Here is a 16,153-nt window from a genome sequence, read left to right on the forward strand (position 1 = left end):
CACACTGGTTAATGGTTGAAGTGAGTCTAATTTTATGTTTCTCAATTTATTTTAACACATTGGAAAATTTAAATGTACTAAGGATTCTTTTTTGTTCATGTTTCATTTTCATCGAGCTAAGCTACAATTCTGATCCCTTAATAAAAATAGAATGAAATAGCAGCAATTGTCTTTTCAAAAGCTTTTGGAATAAAACAATCCATGAGCTGTCAGTAGCTGAATAATTTATATCTAATATCATACATAAAAATTTAGGATCACCAATAACTTTCTTGTCTACCATTATACATTCTTGTCTTTCGGAACCCCTTAAATTTGTTCATTGAACCTTAAAGTTCCATGATATTCAATTCAAGAAACACTGGTCTGTGTTAAAGTTTATTTAAAAGAACAAGATTAAAATAAAAAATTGTTATGTATCTAACGTTAAATAAAGATATTTAATGTTAGATACAAAAATAAAAATAATAATCAATCTTTATTATTTTCATTTTATTTTATTGTATTTTGAATTGAGGAAAGTGATCTCTATATTAACTAATTTTTAGTTTTTTTTTTTTTTTAGCATTACTCATGTACAGGCCGTTTCAAAGGGAAAAGGAAAAGAATGAGTTTACAAATTCTCGTAGGGCTCATACCATTATGTCACCAGAAGATATGGCAGCCGGTAAAAAATCCTATTGGCCAGAGTTGGAGATAACAGGTATAAAAAATTTTTATATTTGTAATTTATTAAATTTTTATTATAAAAATTTTCCTTATAAGTAAGACACTCTGAAGTAATGTAAATAATATCTCTATTATTAAAATAATTTGATATATTTTTAATGTTTACAATTAATTTATTACATTTGATATCAAGAAAGTATCAAATGTATTTTAACAAACTTGTGTTTATGTTTATAATGACATATTTAATCATATTTTTTAAAGAGAAATTGTCTTACACAATTTCAAATTATAAAGATGTCTTTTAGAATTTTTTAAAAATGTATATTATTTTTAATACATTTAAATTTATTCAAGTTTCTAACAATTTTAAGAAATAGATTGCTAAAAATATTATCATTTATATGCTTTTGTCAAAATAAAATATGATAGTCTTTAGGTACAGTACATATTGTTAATCCAAAATTTTTTAATGGATATTTATTTATATGGTGTGAGTCCTAATATATGTATAAATCAGTCCTCAGTGAGAGTCATCTTTTCTTTTGTGAGTCTTTTTTTAACCTTTTTAAGATTTTGTTACCTTTCATCACCTTTTGATTGAAGACTTTTGTCAAATATTGAACCACGTCTTACATGCTTACTGTATCTTGTAGTCAAGAAAACATGCTATTGGCAAATTGGTGTCTGTGGATATCTGTGAAGTTCACTGAAAAAGAGGAAGAAAAATGCTAAAAAATATCATTAGGAAACTTTTTATTTGTGGAATCAGGATCAATGGCTTTTCTTTATTACAAGTTTGAAGGCTCTAACACACTGTGGCACAAATGTCTGGATCAGTTCATTATTTGCACGAAAAGAATGATTTTTATATATTTTCTTAAATATAAAACAAAATATATATTATGCAAATGTGAAACTGAGGGTTCTGGCCTAACCTGCTCATCTCATAGGATGGCCAATTAATTATCTTTTGAGAGTTAATTAGTACACAAATACTTGTCAACTCCTTTCGATAGTTGTCGGGTCTCCTGACACCATTTAGTTATAAACAATTAAATTAACTTATCTTCGAGTGGCTGAAGATATAAACTTGACCAGGATTTTAGGTGGGTTGTCTTTATATGTGATCTACATGTGTTTGTGGGCTGATGATAGAGTTAGACATAAAATCAACCAACAGATATGATATGTCAGGAATACGTCTATTTATTAAGTGCAATAATAACTATCTTACATACCGAGGATACATGAGGATTATGATAAAATGGAATGATTAAGAGATATTCTCGTATGTTAATTGTTATCTCTAAACCTCTATTAATATCTATGCCAATGAGCAATGAGAGAGAGTTTACATGAAATGATAAAGTCGTATTACCTGATGTTCACATGCATCCGAGGTGAGAGTTGAGAATTCTTGAGAACACATTCTTGGAGCACTGGAAAAGTGATGGCTAATATTTCGGACACTTGGCAATGGCACCAAAACAAGAGCAATGGCTAAGCCTTGGTGTAGTTAAGAGTATCAATCTAGAGCAAGCTAGAGCACAGCTAAAAACAAGGCTATAGCAAGTAAAAAGGTGACCTTTATCCTTTATACTAAGTTAACATCTAATAGTATTACTGGGATTTCACGCCATGCTTTCATCAGCAGAAGGAAGTTGGGTGGTTTTGAGGATAGTCAATGAGTTACTGCACTTGAACTATTGTTTTAGGAGGAACTAACTCATCATTCTCTCTGAGTCAATGTTTCAGCTAACTGCATTGCATTAAGACAGATGTAAACATTACAGTGGCAGATAATCTTATATCTTGCATTAATATCCTCAATGCAATTCAAATGGATGTATCATTACAGTATGCAGAATTATTAAGCAGCTGGAATACAACAAGTTATATTGCCAGTGAGTACTGCATCTGTTGACAAAGCAACACCTTCTCCATTTGGTTAGTTCTAACACATTTGCAAGATTATCAAACACAAACTGATGACCTCCTTCTCAAGATTATTGAGAAGGTAAGAGACTTGATATTATCATTAAGAACCAATGTCTTAAAAAGTAGCCTTCAATAGAAATGTAAATCTTCACCTAAAACTTAAAAGTTCAAGACAGCACCATCAGTAGGAAGAATTATGCTGACCTTTTTATTTGACAGTGAACTGCTTCTCAATTTCAAAAAGCCCAATGTTGCCATTAATGAAGAACAATGTAGTGCCACCTTAAATCACCTTGTATATATTATGCATTATGAATAGCAGTCTGGCCATTTGTCTCAAGTAGTCATCCTTATCCATAACAATGTTGCATAATTCATGTTGCAAACATTGTCCATAAGAAACTGCAACACATGAATGAGAAACATTAGAATGCTGCCTTACACACATTTCTCCTTGTGACTTTCATATTTTTATCCACTGAAAACAGCCTTAAAAGATAATGTTTTGCTTTAAATTCTGAAATCATGCAGACTATTCAACATTTCTTTGCTTAGTAGCTTGCAAGAATTTTATGAAAAAGGAATTAGATGCTTAGTGACACAGTGAAATGCAAGACTCAATGCTTGTGGTACTTTTATTTAAATATCTGTTGTGTTATCTGTAAACTTAGATAGGTAGGTTTTATATGAACTCGCCTAATAAGAAATCGTCACAATAACCAAAAACTCCAGCAAAAAAGATGAATGCTTAAGTGTTCATTTTTTTTGCTGGATTTTTTTTTTGTGGATTTTTGGTTATTGTGATTTATTACTTGTTTGTTCAGTTTTTTTTTGTTTGTTTGTTTGTTTGTTTTTAACCCTCCTAATAATTTTTGTATATATATTATGCATGCAAATAATGATATAATTTATTTATTTTCTTTTTCTGAATGTACAATAAATAATTTTAATATTTTAAATGAATTATTTAACAGTTGAAGATAAGTATTGGAAAAGTGTAATTATGAATCAAGTTTAGATGATATAATTCTATAAAATCCAGATTCTCAAAGACAACAAGAATACAAAATGAAGTTTTAATTAATACTATTACTAGTTTTCTTTCAATAAATAATGAAAAGAAACATAGGATTTCATATTTGTGATTCTAAGGATGATAAATCTTTAAATTGTGAATCATTGAAATGATTCACAATTTCACAGAACTCTGTAGAATGGGTTGAAGGTAAAAACTTACAAGTTAGAATAACAACTTTCCAATGTGCTATAGGTAATTGTTTAGATATTATACAGTGCAAAATGTGGAAAAACAGTAATGATAAAATAGAAGATTAAACAGGAAGTGAAGCATGACTTGTGACCAAATCTAGAACTTGTTGCTTTTTCTCCTATTGTCGTTATAAAGAAATTTTTGCATTTTCTAATGTTAAAAGTCTATTAATTAATCATGTCATGCTAAAAATAAATAATTTGTGGCATTTTTGATGATGTCTGCCACATTTGACTTCAATTTTATTTCCATTAATCAATGTATTATGTCAAGTTTTTAACTGTATAGGCTATCTTATGATGATGATGATATGTGTGCTTAAATTAAAGTGTTCTACAAAACTCCATCTCAACACCGGAAAATAATAATAACTACCTCTTAACCTTATACCGGTGTGTATTTTCTCTTCATCCAAACTTGTAACTTCAAAAAATAGGTGTGTACAAACGTTTTCGAACCACAAATGCTGATAATTATAAGGACGAGATTACGCTTTTACTAGCGTGGCAGGCCCTTATGAATGATAGTTTACATTAGCTGAGTTGTTCAACTAATGCGCATGTGTCAGTATTACGTAAACGGAAATGTGAATTCGAGCATAATTTCGACGAATTTGAAGTGATTCGAACGGCAGTTCCAACGAAATTCGTATAGCCTGAGGAAGAATCGACATTTGTGGTTCGAAAACGTTTGTACACACCTATTTTTTGGAGTTACAAGTTTGGATGAAGAGAAAATACACACCGGTATAAGGTTAAGAGGTAGTTATTATTAAAGTGTTCCTTTAATCTAAAAACTTTACATTTATTTATCAGTTTATTGTTGTACAGCAAATTATATGTAGCTTATTTAAACCATGTATTAGTTATTATTAACCTCTTCATAAAATGTTTTCTTTTGTTTGTCACTGAACAAAAATGTTGTATGGCTCATTTCATGAATCTTGACCTTGATCCTACTATCGGTAAAATGGGTATTAGATCTCAGTTAACATAACAATGAGAGCTGTGACTTAAGCAAGATCAGGCATATGTTGCAGTAGACATTTTAATCTCATTTTACTAATAGGTATGTGGCAACAATTGAATTACATCATCAAATATGGAGCATTTCTATAAAAAACAGATAAATATGAAAATTAAATTAATTAGTTAATAGAAATTCTAGTCTTTAAAGATATTTTCAAAAATACGCGTTGTTTAATATAATGGAAAAAAAAGGTAGAGAATTTTTGGCTTTTAATAAGAATAAAGGATATTTAAATAACATCCAACATGATGGTTTATAGGTTAAAATCCATGCAATATTTTGTTAGGCTTAGCAATTACATGCTTTTAAATAAATATTTGCTGACAGGTTTAATCTTTTTTCCAAGTAATTATTGTTACTATTTTGGTTATTTTTTAGTGCTGCATTGGCCAGACCACTATGACTTTAAATATTATTATTTATATTTATATAAATATTTTTCTATTTAATTTCTCATAATCTTTTAGTTGTAACTAATGATGATTTAAATGATGTATCAGAAATTGAGATGATTTGAATCTAGATTTGAGTGATGACGACCCTGACAAAAAAAATCCCACAGCTTTCCCTATCTTATGCATCTAATTCTGAATTTGAAAGTGAAGATAGTGAGAACGGTTCACACATGCAGGGCTTAAAGTGACTCTCTTTTTTTTCTTTTTTAGCTTTTTCTGAGGCAAACTTGCTTTTTTTTTAGCTTTTATTCACTGCCTATGTAGAATTTATTTATTTATTTTTGTATTGCATTCAGCAGCAAAATAGCAACCAGCACACCCCCATATGCCTTATCGTGTGATTGTGCACCACACCGCCATCTACACTTGTACATGTATATAGACCCTAAGTGCAAGTTACTCATGTGCCATCCTGGTAGCAAATATTTGTATAACACATAGGAGTTCACTAAAAAATGCATATGCGTCGTATCTGAGACAATTCAAAAAGCATACCTAGTGCAATAAATTGCTTATTGTTTTTTAATTTGTATTTGAGTTATTATAATAAAAATGGGAAAAATCAAATTTAAATTGTTCTGTGTTTGGATGTTCTAATACACTAGCAAACACTCAACATGTAATGCCAAAAGTTTCATTTTATTGTTTTCCTGCACGTCTAAACCTTAAACAGAGGTGCCAAATTTGGATAAATTTTACTAAAAGACAAAAGTAAGAAATACAAAATGTATTGTTAATTTTTTAACAATTGACGCGAATAATTTTCTAAAAATTTAGTAAAAATGGATCACAGTGGCTACCCTCTAAATCAGCATGGATATGCAGTATGCATTTCATAGATGGGGGGAAAAAGTGAAGATCCAAGATATCCAAATTATAATCCAATAATCTATCTGGAAAAAAGAAGCAGTGAAGAAAATTGTTGACATGAACAGTCAGTGAAGAGATATAAATGCCTAATGAACAGAAGGAACATTTCATTTGAAGAAGCATGAAGACACTTTGATGTAGTAATTGAAGAAAATTTTTTAGACCCTAAAGAAGAACAAAAATGTGACTTTGGAACTCAGAGTCTACAAACAAACACTTTGAAGACTTAAAAATTTTTATTTGCACTACTGGTAACAATGTTTCTGAAATTCAAATTCTCCACGTTAAAATGATTTCAAAAGAATGTGGAGAAAATCATAGGTCCTGTCATATTAGAGGTATAGCAAATTTTTATGATGATCAATCTTTAAAAGATCTAATATCAGTAGGATTCAATGTTTTCAATTTACTTTTAGACATGCTTCCAAACAGTCCTGTTAGAGTTTATGAATTGTCTTGGGAAAATAAATTACTAATTTTTCTAATGAAGTTAAAGGTTGGGTTTGTGCTATTCAGCATTAGATGCATTGTTTGGAATTCATAGAACCATCATTAACCGTTTGCCACGCCCCCTTATTTTGTAAAACGGCCAAGGGCAAAATAGGTAAATCAGGCAATATTATTTTAAAAGTTCACCAAAAATTAATTTTTTATTCATATGAAAAAAATCACATATATTTATCAATATAGTTAGTTTTAAATACGACATTTTTCAATAAAGTTTGTTTGAAAAATGTATGAGATAAAAAAAATAATATATGATAACTGACATTCAAACTTGAAAATTTGTTACTTTTTGTCAAAATTAACATTGTCTGGTTACTTCATTCTTATTGTCACTGAGCCAGAACAACGTAGAATATTGTTCTGTACAATTTGATAACATTTATGCATGTACGCTTATTCGTTGTGAAATTATCGCACATTATATCAAACGTTTGTTTGAAATCTGAACTTTATTCTGCTTTCAACTAATGTAATGAAATAATATACTTTATTCATTTCATATCCAACAAGATTATATATTTTTGTAATAAACATATGCTTACCAGTAGCAATAGATGTAACATTTGCTGATATTTTAGATTTAAAAAAAAATTAAAAATTAAAAAAATATATAAAATATCAGAACTGAAAATCATAACTTGAATATTTATAATGCATTAACATATTATAGCTGACTAAACTTATTATAGCATTAATGAACTTATTATAGTAATATTATTGCATGAATATGCTAAAAATGAAATAAAAAATTATCAGAAAATGAAAAATTAAGAAAAAAAACCGATAATTAAAATTTTTTAAGTCAACAAAACACCACTTGGACAAAAATATGTGAAACAGACGATAAACAAGACGAAGCCGTCAAGTGCTGACATCTGTTGTCGATAAATTTTATAAAAATCGATTGTTAACAGGGTAACGATCAATCGGTACCATGGCCGTTTTGCTAAACAATTAGGGTAACGATAGATCGGTACCCTGGCCGGGAAAGGGTTAAAACATATTTTTTATAAATAAGAAATTATTTTTATTGCAACACAAGATTGGATTATTTGACCAACAAAAGTATCTATTAAGGCTATGTTACCTCAGTCATTTAAAGAAAATTATCCTGAAACAAGAGTAATCATTGACTGTACAGAAATTAAAACTGAGAAGCCATCATCAGTTCAACATCAAATTCAGTTTTATTCCTACTATAAATCTGCTTATACTATAAAATATTTAATTGGAATTGCCCCATCAGGACTTATAACTTTTCTGTCTAGTGGATTTGGAGGAGGAAGTACAGATTTGTTTATAACAAATGATTGTGGTATTCTACAAAAACTGGAGGAGTGAGATGATATTGTAGCAGATTTCAGAATCTTTATCATCCAGTTTTGAATGTATGGGTTTAGTACTGTTTTCTATAACATGGCCATTTTTGTAAAGAACTTTCGCTACTACTAAGTGTAAGCTGTGAGCAATGCACACTTAGCTGTTTACACTGACTAATCCTGACACTTTTTTCATTACTGCAGCTCCATCTGTGACAATTGAAAAATTAGGTTGTTATAATCAACATTGAATTTTTTTAATCTGACATTTAAAAGTTCAATGCATTTTTCAGCACACACAGATCCACGTAGGTGAATCAAACCTAGATTTCAAAATTTGTTACTTGCATGTAGATTAACATTCATATATCGACAATTGTTAAGTGATGTCTATTTATCGCAAGATATACTGAAAGATTCTCCTCAAACTTTGCACTGTGATATATCTTTAATAATCTCAATCTGAATTTTTATTCTGAATTCAGTGATCATCTTTTTAATCGAATGAGGAGTTTAGGTAGATTTGCATATTCGCTTGCAGAGAAAAGTTCATCTTAGGTCTTTTGATGTGCAAAATTTGGATAATGGCAGTCTGTCAACTGAAGCCATACGAGATAATACTGCAGGCAAAGACTCTTAAATTTCTTTCTTGAAAAACAGTTATTTTTTTTATTAGATTCACTTTGTGCACTGTTTCTGCTGTCTCCTCAGATTTTCTTCTTAATAAGTTTATATCATGATGTCATACATGATGACTATGCAGTCCGTTAGTACTTCCTCTGACTGCTTTGATTGTTTTAAAGCACAGTTTGCAAGCTCCAGCGTCTCTTTCTCTTGTGCCATTGAAGTAATCCCATAGTAAATTTTTATGTATTACTACAATAAATGTGAAACATACTGTATTAAGGAAAATGGTATTTTCTATTTTTATTTATCTTTTTATCTGTAACTATCTTTATATTTTTATTAATGCATTCTATTGTTTCTGTTTCAATTAATCTCATAATGAAGATTCTGATATCTGAATTTTACAAAATCTGACTCAAGTCACTAAAGCACACTCCAATGAACAAGAAACACACAAAGTTAGAAACAAGTTTCTAGAGTCTTGCACTTAGTCCAGTTTAATTACAATTATCGTTCCATTATGACAAACATTATCAATGTTTGTAAAGAAACTGAAAAGAATATTACTTACTACGTAAGTTGTATTTTCAGTCAGCATGTATTTATGAACTATTTTAAATCAAGACTTTGTAAGAAGTTTCCTTTGCACCTCACCTATCTCGAAAGCAAAAACAAGATCCATTTTTGGAGTATAATACAGGGAATGAAGTTATAAACAGACTAGAAAATTCCTTTTAGTAATCTTAAATTACAAATGGAATGGCCCATCACTATCTGCACTGTTTTCTCGCTATGGTATGGGATGAAAGAAGAGGGAAATCTTCCCACAGGTATTTCCAGTAAAAATGTAAAAAAAAATAAATATTGGGTTAATGATGCCAAAATACCCAACTGTTGCTAAAGTAGTCAAAGCATTGTTGGCTCTTAGTCATGGCAATGCAGATGTTGAAAGAGAGTTCTCCATTTCTGCATGGGTTCTGACAGAAGACAGAACTCTATGTCAGAATGAATGATGAATTCATTGTTGATAGTAAAAGATGGACTCCGTGTATATACAACAATAATGCCTTTTTGGTGCCAATGACAAAGAAGTTACTTGGGTTAGCCTGCAATGCATATGTTACTTACAAGGCTTTTTTGGACAAACAAAGTAAACTGAAAGAAGAAAAGCAGAAAGAAGGACAAGAAGGAAGGAAGAGAAAAGAGGAGGAGGATAAAATAAAAGAGCTTGAACAGGAGAGAAAGAAAATTGATATTCTTGAAGCTGAGCTGAAGAAAAGAAAAAGAAGAAATGCAAAGGAAAATGAGGTCTAGAATGTTCAAATAAGCCACTAATACACTATGAAATACTGTTGAGAAAAACAGTGTTGAAGAGAGACATCTTGCCCAAGGGCTATTGAAAGGTGTGAATAAAATTCAGTGTGATGAAGAGGAGAAAACAAGAGAAGTGCAGAAACTGCAGCATGACTTAAACAAAAGAAAATCATCTTCAATTACAAATTTTCTTCAATCTTCAATTTCAATCTTCAATTTTTTAAACAAGAAATCAAAAAATGTACCTTGAAATAAATGGCATTTGAAATTTGGCATGTTATATGGAGATGCATTCTGATAGTTATTTTACTCTTCCATTTCCTTTGCTATATAATGGTGGGAACTCTGTACAGAGTACATGAAAACTTAATGTGGACCTGTTTTGGCTTAATGTGGTCTTGCTGGTCACTTTTCTGGAGTATAAACTGAGCCTATTTTCATATTTAATTTTTTCAGTCAACTATTAAGTGAACTGAAAAAATTAATAATCATATGCAATTTTATTGATACAAAATGTTTTTTTTTAATAATGTCTCTTTTAGTTTATTTTAACACTATTAGCTTTTTTTCAGTGTGAACAGTCTTTTTTCACTTTCACTGCCATGACGTCATTGCTTTAAGCCCTGCACATGAAAATGTATTTTCAGATCTGAATTAGCCAAATCTATCATTCTGAGAGAGAACTGGAAAACAAGATTGATGATGAAACAAAACAATCTTTCATTCCTCTTAATGCATTTCATCACAAAGAAACAAAACACATGCCAAAGATTGCTCTAATCACCAAATTCTCTTGTTGCTGGTTAAGTAGATGCTAAATTCATATTATAGAATGCAGTATATTTCTGTGCATTACAGCTGAAAGAAACTGATTTTATCTTTCACAATTAATAATTTACTCACTATGAAAGGCAATAAATTGCTTTGCTTATGATTATTCTCTGTGAAAAGTGTAAAAGAAAAGTTTAATCTTTCCTTTAAAAGAATAATAACTACAATTACATTTTGTGTTTTATATTGCATATGATATTCCTATTGTTAAAAGCAAAGGAAAAATTATGTTTTGAACATCCATTATACTAGATATGTTCTCCCAAAATAGGGTTAAAATCAGGGAATAACTATATATGAAAACAGTTACTATATCTCAGTGAGCCAAAACAATGTTGATTAATTAAATAATTGCAGGATTTTGGGTAAAAATGTACAGTAGCATGGATCAGTCTATTTACTTAGTGTCAAACAATCTGTTCCTTTCACTATCAAGTTCATTGTGTGTTACCAAAAGAGGCTCTTGAACTATATAAAACTTTCAGAGTTCCAAGTAAGTACCATGCACTGTCCAGCCAAGATAACATATTATCCCTTTCTTAATGGCATGCTGTAATATGTGAAAATTACTTGTTTTTGAGAGAAAACAAAATTTATTTTTATCTTGTATATTATGTCATATATTTTCCCATGGGGAAAATGAGGGTTGGAATTCATTGGTGATCAGTCATGTCAACATTCTTGTTTGTCAAACATTTTATTAGAAATTGCACTGTTACAATTTTTATAAAGCTCATCCCTACCCTGAAATTAAGCTTTTTGCCATTTTACAATAGTTAAAAATATAAAAAGTTTTTAAAATAAAATATGATAACAGATGAGACCACTAAATGTTGCCGGGAAAAGTTAAGCAACTCATTACTGGATTTTTTTATATTGAAGAAGGCAGCTTTGAGGTCTTGGATGGAAGCCCATTTAATATTCCCTACTTATAATTTTACAATAGTTGTTGTCTCAATAGCATAAAATACAAAATTTTATTTTAAATTTCTTTAATAAAATATATATTTCAGATTTTTAATGTAATCAATGAAGTTTTCTATATTGATTTTTAATTCCAACAACTGTAGATTCCAAAGGATTTATTGAAGTACAGTAAATTATTAGATATAATAGAAAGATATAACATTGTAGACTAACTTATTCAAAACAGCACTCTCTTGTTAATTCAAATTAATAATTTTGTATAAAGTAAGTAAGTCTTTATCCAAAAGTATTGTTTGAAACAAGTTTTTTCATTTTTGAACTAAGATTGGTTTTTATTTTTTTTACTTATGTTTCATTAAAAACTAAACTTACTAAGACAAGCAAAATTTAGTATAAATTTTTTTCAAAGAATTATTATTGAATTCTGTAGTACTGCATATTTTACTTTCATTACTTTGTTATTAACACAGGTCAGAAGGTATATAAAATTTATCATTATCCTGGTATAAAAAATAATAAAAATAAACAAAATTGGTTCAAATTAAATTAGTTAAATGCATTATATATAATCTGAAAGAATAGAAAAAATCTATGCACGTAAAATATCTTAATTTGTAACTGTTAAATACTTGATGAATAATCTTTTTAGTGAAGATCTACGAATCTCTACTAAAAAGTGTTTATGAATATAATTGTAACATTGTTTGATCATAAGAAGTTAACATACTACAGTATTTTTCCCAAAATAGCATCAAGAAATATAATTTGCATATACTATATTTGTTAAATATTTTGTGTATTACTCAAGTTAATATCTTAAATATTAAAAGACATGCATTTTTGTTATACAGGCTGAACAAAAAGTCACATGTGTTAGGAATCAATTTTATTTTGTGAGCTTAATGTACGAAAATACTGAAAGTAGTAAAAGTGAAGTTTATAATCTGATCTTTAAGAAAAGCAAAATCAAATCATGTTATTACAACATATGTTTGAAATGCTCTCATTGTTCACAAGTGCAGGTGCGATCTCTTTTTATCATGTTTGATGCCATTTTGTGAAGCATCTTAAAATTGTTGCTGGCAATTGGTGTTACAATGTTCCTCTTTAGTTCATCTAGTGCAGTGGTTCCCAACCGGTGTTCCGTAAGCATCTCCCAAGTGTTCCGCAGATTTAGTCGCAAATCGGAAAGTGTCAATCGTATTCGAGCCGCCGAATATCAGAAAATTAAAATCATAAAATTTTCATAAACTTAAATATATATGTACGACTCAGTACTTATGGAGTGTACTACTGTTTCGAATAAGATAAAGGCAATGATAAAAACTGAATGAAATATGTAAAAAACATCAGGCACAAGTTTCCCATTAAAGTTATTTAGGTATATTTTTTCCTGTCTTAGAATTGGCGTTAATAATATGAGTAGAGATTTTGAATTATAACTGCTCAATTCTAATAAAATAACTGATGACAAGTTTATGTATTTCATATTAACTTAAGTAAGTGTTCCGCTAAAGAAAATTGCTCACAAAAGTGTTCCGCACCCTAGAAAAGGTTGGGAACCACTGATCTAGTGTGTGTATGTGTGTGTGTGTGTGTGTGTGTGTGGATTATTTTTATACATAGCTCCTTTTAGATCTCCCCAGAAGAAAAATCTGATAATTGTAGGGGCTTCAATCCTTTAGAAATAATACAGTCACCAAAGAATTCTTGCAAGAACTACAGAATCTATATATTTTTGATGAAACTTGTGCCCAACGGGTATTGTCTCCAACATGTGATAAGAGTGACTGGCAAAATAATGCTCAACAATGAAAATTCATTGTTTCTGGGAAAAACCTTTATTTCCATAATTAACAAAGCCATATAGCCAATTTTCTGACTTACACAAAAGTCAGAGTTTCTATTAATAGTCAACAGTCACTATAGTGTCATTTTGTGGCACGAGACATAATAAAAATAACTTGACAATTTACATAATCTAATATTTTGATGTGTGCAACTTTTTGATCATCATCTATAAATACAGTTTAAAATTTTAAGATATTTACTTTTTTATCTTTCATATTAAAATTATTATTTATTAAAAATATTTTATATGAGATACATTATTTCAGGAACAATTTGTAATCTCAGTCCTGCACTCTGGAAAATGAATCATTTAACTTCTCTGTACCTGAATGATAACAATTTGTCCCACATCCCTCCAGAGATTGCTAGACTTAGTTGCCTCACTCATCTAGATGTATCATCTAATAAATTAAGACATTTACCACCTGAACTTGGTGATATTGTTTCATTGAGAGAATTGTTGCTCAATAACAACTTTCTTCGAAACCTCCCATTTGAACTTGGAAGATTATTTCGACTAAGCAATCTTGGTAAGTATAAACTTTGTATAAATAATCAAATTAAATATAAATTTAATAATTATAAATGAAATTTGATTTGAATTTGATTCTAATTTGAATTTTATTCTTTCATGTATCTTGTTCACTATTTTTAAAATATATTCATCCATGATGTCATTTGAATTGTATAGTATAAAATAATTATGTACATACCTTTTACATAGTTTTACTCCAGGAATTGCTCTAACACCTCTAACAACTCATACATAAAATAAATTTTGTATTAAGAGTTGGAAGGTTTTCTTTGTAAAGACATGATCAAGTAATCATAAAGAACTAGAAGTGCTGAAACTGATTTACATGAAAAAATAACCAGATAAACAGTTTGTAAAATTCTAATATATGCCAAAAACTGCTTTATTAGAGTAAAATTAGTTTTATAATAATTCTTAAAATTTTTAAGCATTTCTTTTCCTCTGTATGATTGAATTAATTGAATTATTGTTTAAATATTATTTAATAGGAAAGAATTGAGAATCAGTTTTAAGTATTATGGTCTTTATATAATTGGGAGACAAACCAAAATATTTTAAAATGTTTAAAAAGTTATGAACTATTCTAGAATTGTAAATGTTTTTTTCCAGAAAGCATTTTTAAACAAAACTTTATACAGTCAAACCTGTTTTTATGCGGGGGATAGGGACCGCATTAAAAAAAACGCATTAAAAAAAATCTCACGAAACTTCACGAATGGCTGTAAATAATAGTTTTCGCAACACAATTAAAAAAATAATTTTTTTATGCGGTCAATAGGGACCGCATAAAAGAAGTCTCACGTAGAAAATAACTCAAAACCATACGAAATAAAATTTATTGACAACAGATGTCAGCACTTGAATGCATCGTCTGGTCTATCGTCTGGTCTATCGTCTGTTTTACATATTTTTGTCCAGGTGGTGTTTTGTTGACTTAAAAAGTAAATTATTTCATTTTTCGCATATTCATGCAATAATATTACTATAATAAGTGCATTTATGCTACAATAAGTTTATTTAGCTATAATAAGTCAACGTGAGACATGACGAATCGCACGAGACTAGTCGCCAACTATACCGCACAAATTAAAAATTCGCATTAAAAAAATCGCACAAATAAAAATCGCACATAAAAAGAGCGCATAAAAACAGGTTTGACTGTATATAGAGAACACCGAACTTCTATATTTTCTAAATTTGTTATAGGTAAATATATACAGGGTTCCTACGCACCTGGAAAGTCGGAAAAATCAGGAAAAGTAGGGTATTTTCATTAGTGTTCGCAAAAAGTCATGTAAAGTAAGGAAATTTGTCTCCTTAGCTGCCTTGTAGATTTTGTTTGCTGAACATGGCTGACCAAGCGTAGTCATCTGCAGGCGGCAAGAAGTAATGCTGCAATCTTTAATAAGAAAATATACCAGAATCCATTCTGAAATGGCTTTTTTCATCATTCTGAAGTCATATAATTTTACAATTGTGGATTAATAATAGGATAAACTACTTTTATGTAATAGTGTTTAATTTTTAATTTTAATAAATCAGCAATTTTAAAAAGATGAAATTGTTAATTAGAATAAAAAATAACTAATTAAAAATTTGTTTGCAAACTTTTAAAAGTTGAAATCGTAATTTATTAGAATGTTCACTTCAAAATAGGTAAACAGATCAGTAAAAATATGTAATTTAATTGTTTCCCATGTTTAAAACATTACTACACAACATAAAAAATTATAAATAGTTACTGGACATTTACAGTAAAATGCTGGTGCTGACTTGTGGTTGGCACTAGCTTTTTACATTTGTTGTTACGATTTTCTGTGAAAGTACTGTACTGCAAGCGTATTTTTCTCTCTCTCTCTCTTCCATTAATTTCTGAAACTTTGATACATAGTATAATAATTAGTTTAACAGAAATGACATTAGGCAACAAATATCACTGATTTTGCAAATTTAGGGCTTAAAAACAGGCAACATTGATCATACCTATAATAGATATACTGTAGTTATA

General features: G+C 29.3%; 1 protein-coding gene across 2 annotated transcripts in view; it reads left to right on the forward strand.

The window, feature by feature from the left end:
• The window catches only part of twin (CCR4-NOT transcription complex subunit 6-like twin), a 122,159-nt gene that overhangs the window by 24,337 nt on the left and 81,669 nt on the right, over positions 1–16,153 (forward strand). For both annotated transcript variants that reach the window (XM_067268753.1, XM_067268754.1), the window contains 2 exons: positions 566–703; positions 13,877–14,140. In XM_067268753.1, the coding sequence (XP_067124854.1) occupies positions 574–703; positions 13,877–14,140 (394 nt within the window). In that variant the 5' untranslated portion in view covers positions 566–573. The remainder of the gene's footprint in view (positions 1–565; positions 704–13,876; positions 14,141–16,153) is intronic.

Source organism: Centruroides vittatus, unplaced genomic scaffold, assembly GCF_030686945.1.
Source record: "Centruroides vittatus isolate TY-2023 unplaced genomic scaffold, ASM3068694v2 contig_3343, whole genome shotgun sequence".
Taxonomy (NCBI): Eukaryota; Metazoa; Arthropoda; class Arachnida; order Scorpiones; family Buthidae; genus Centruroides; species Centruroides vittatus.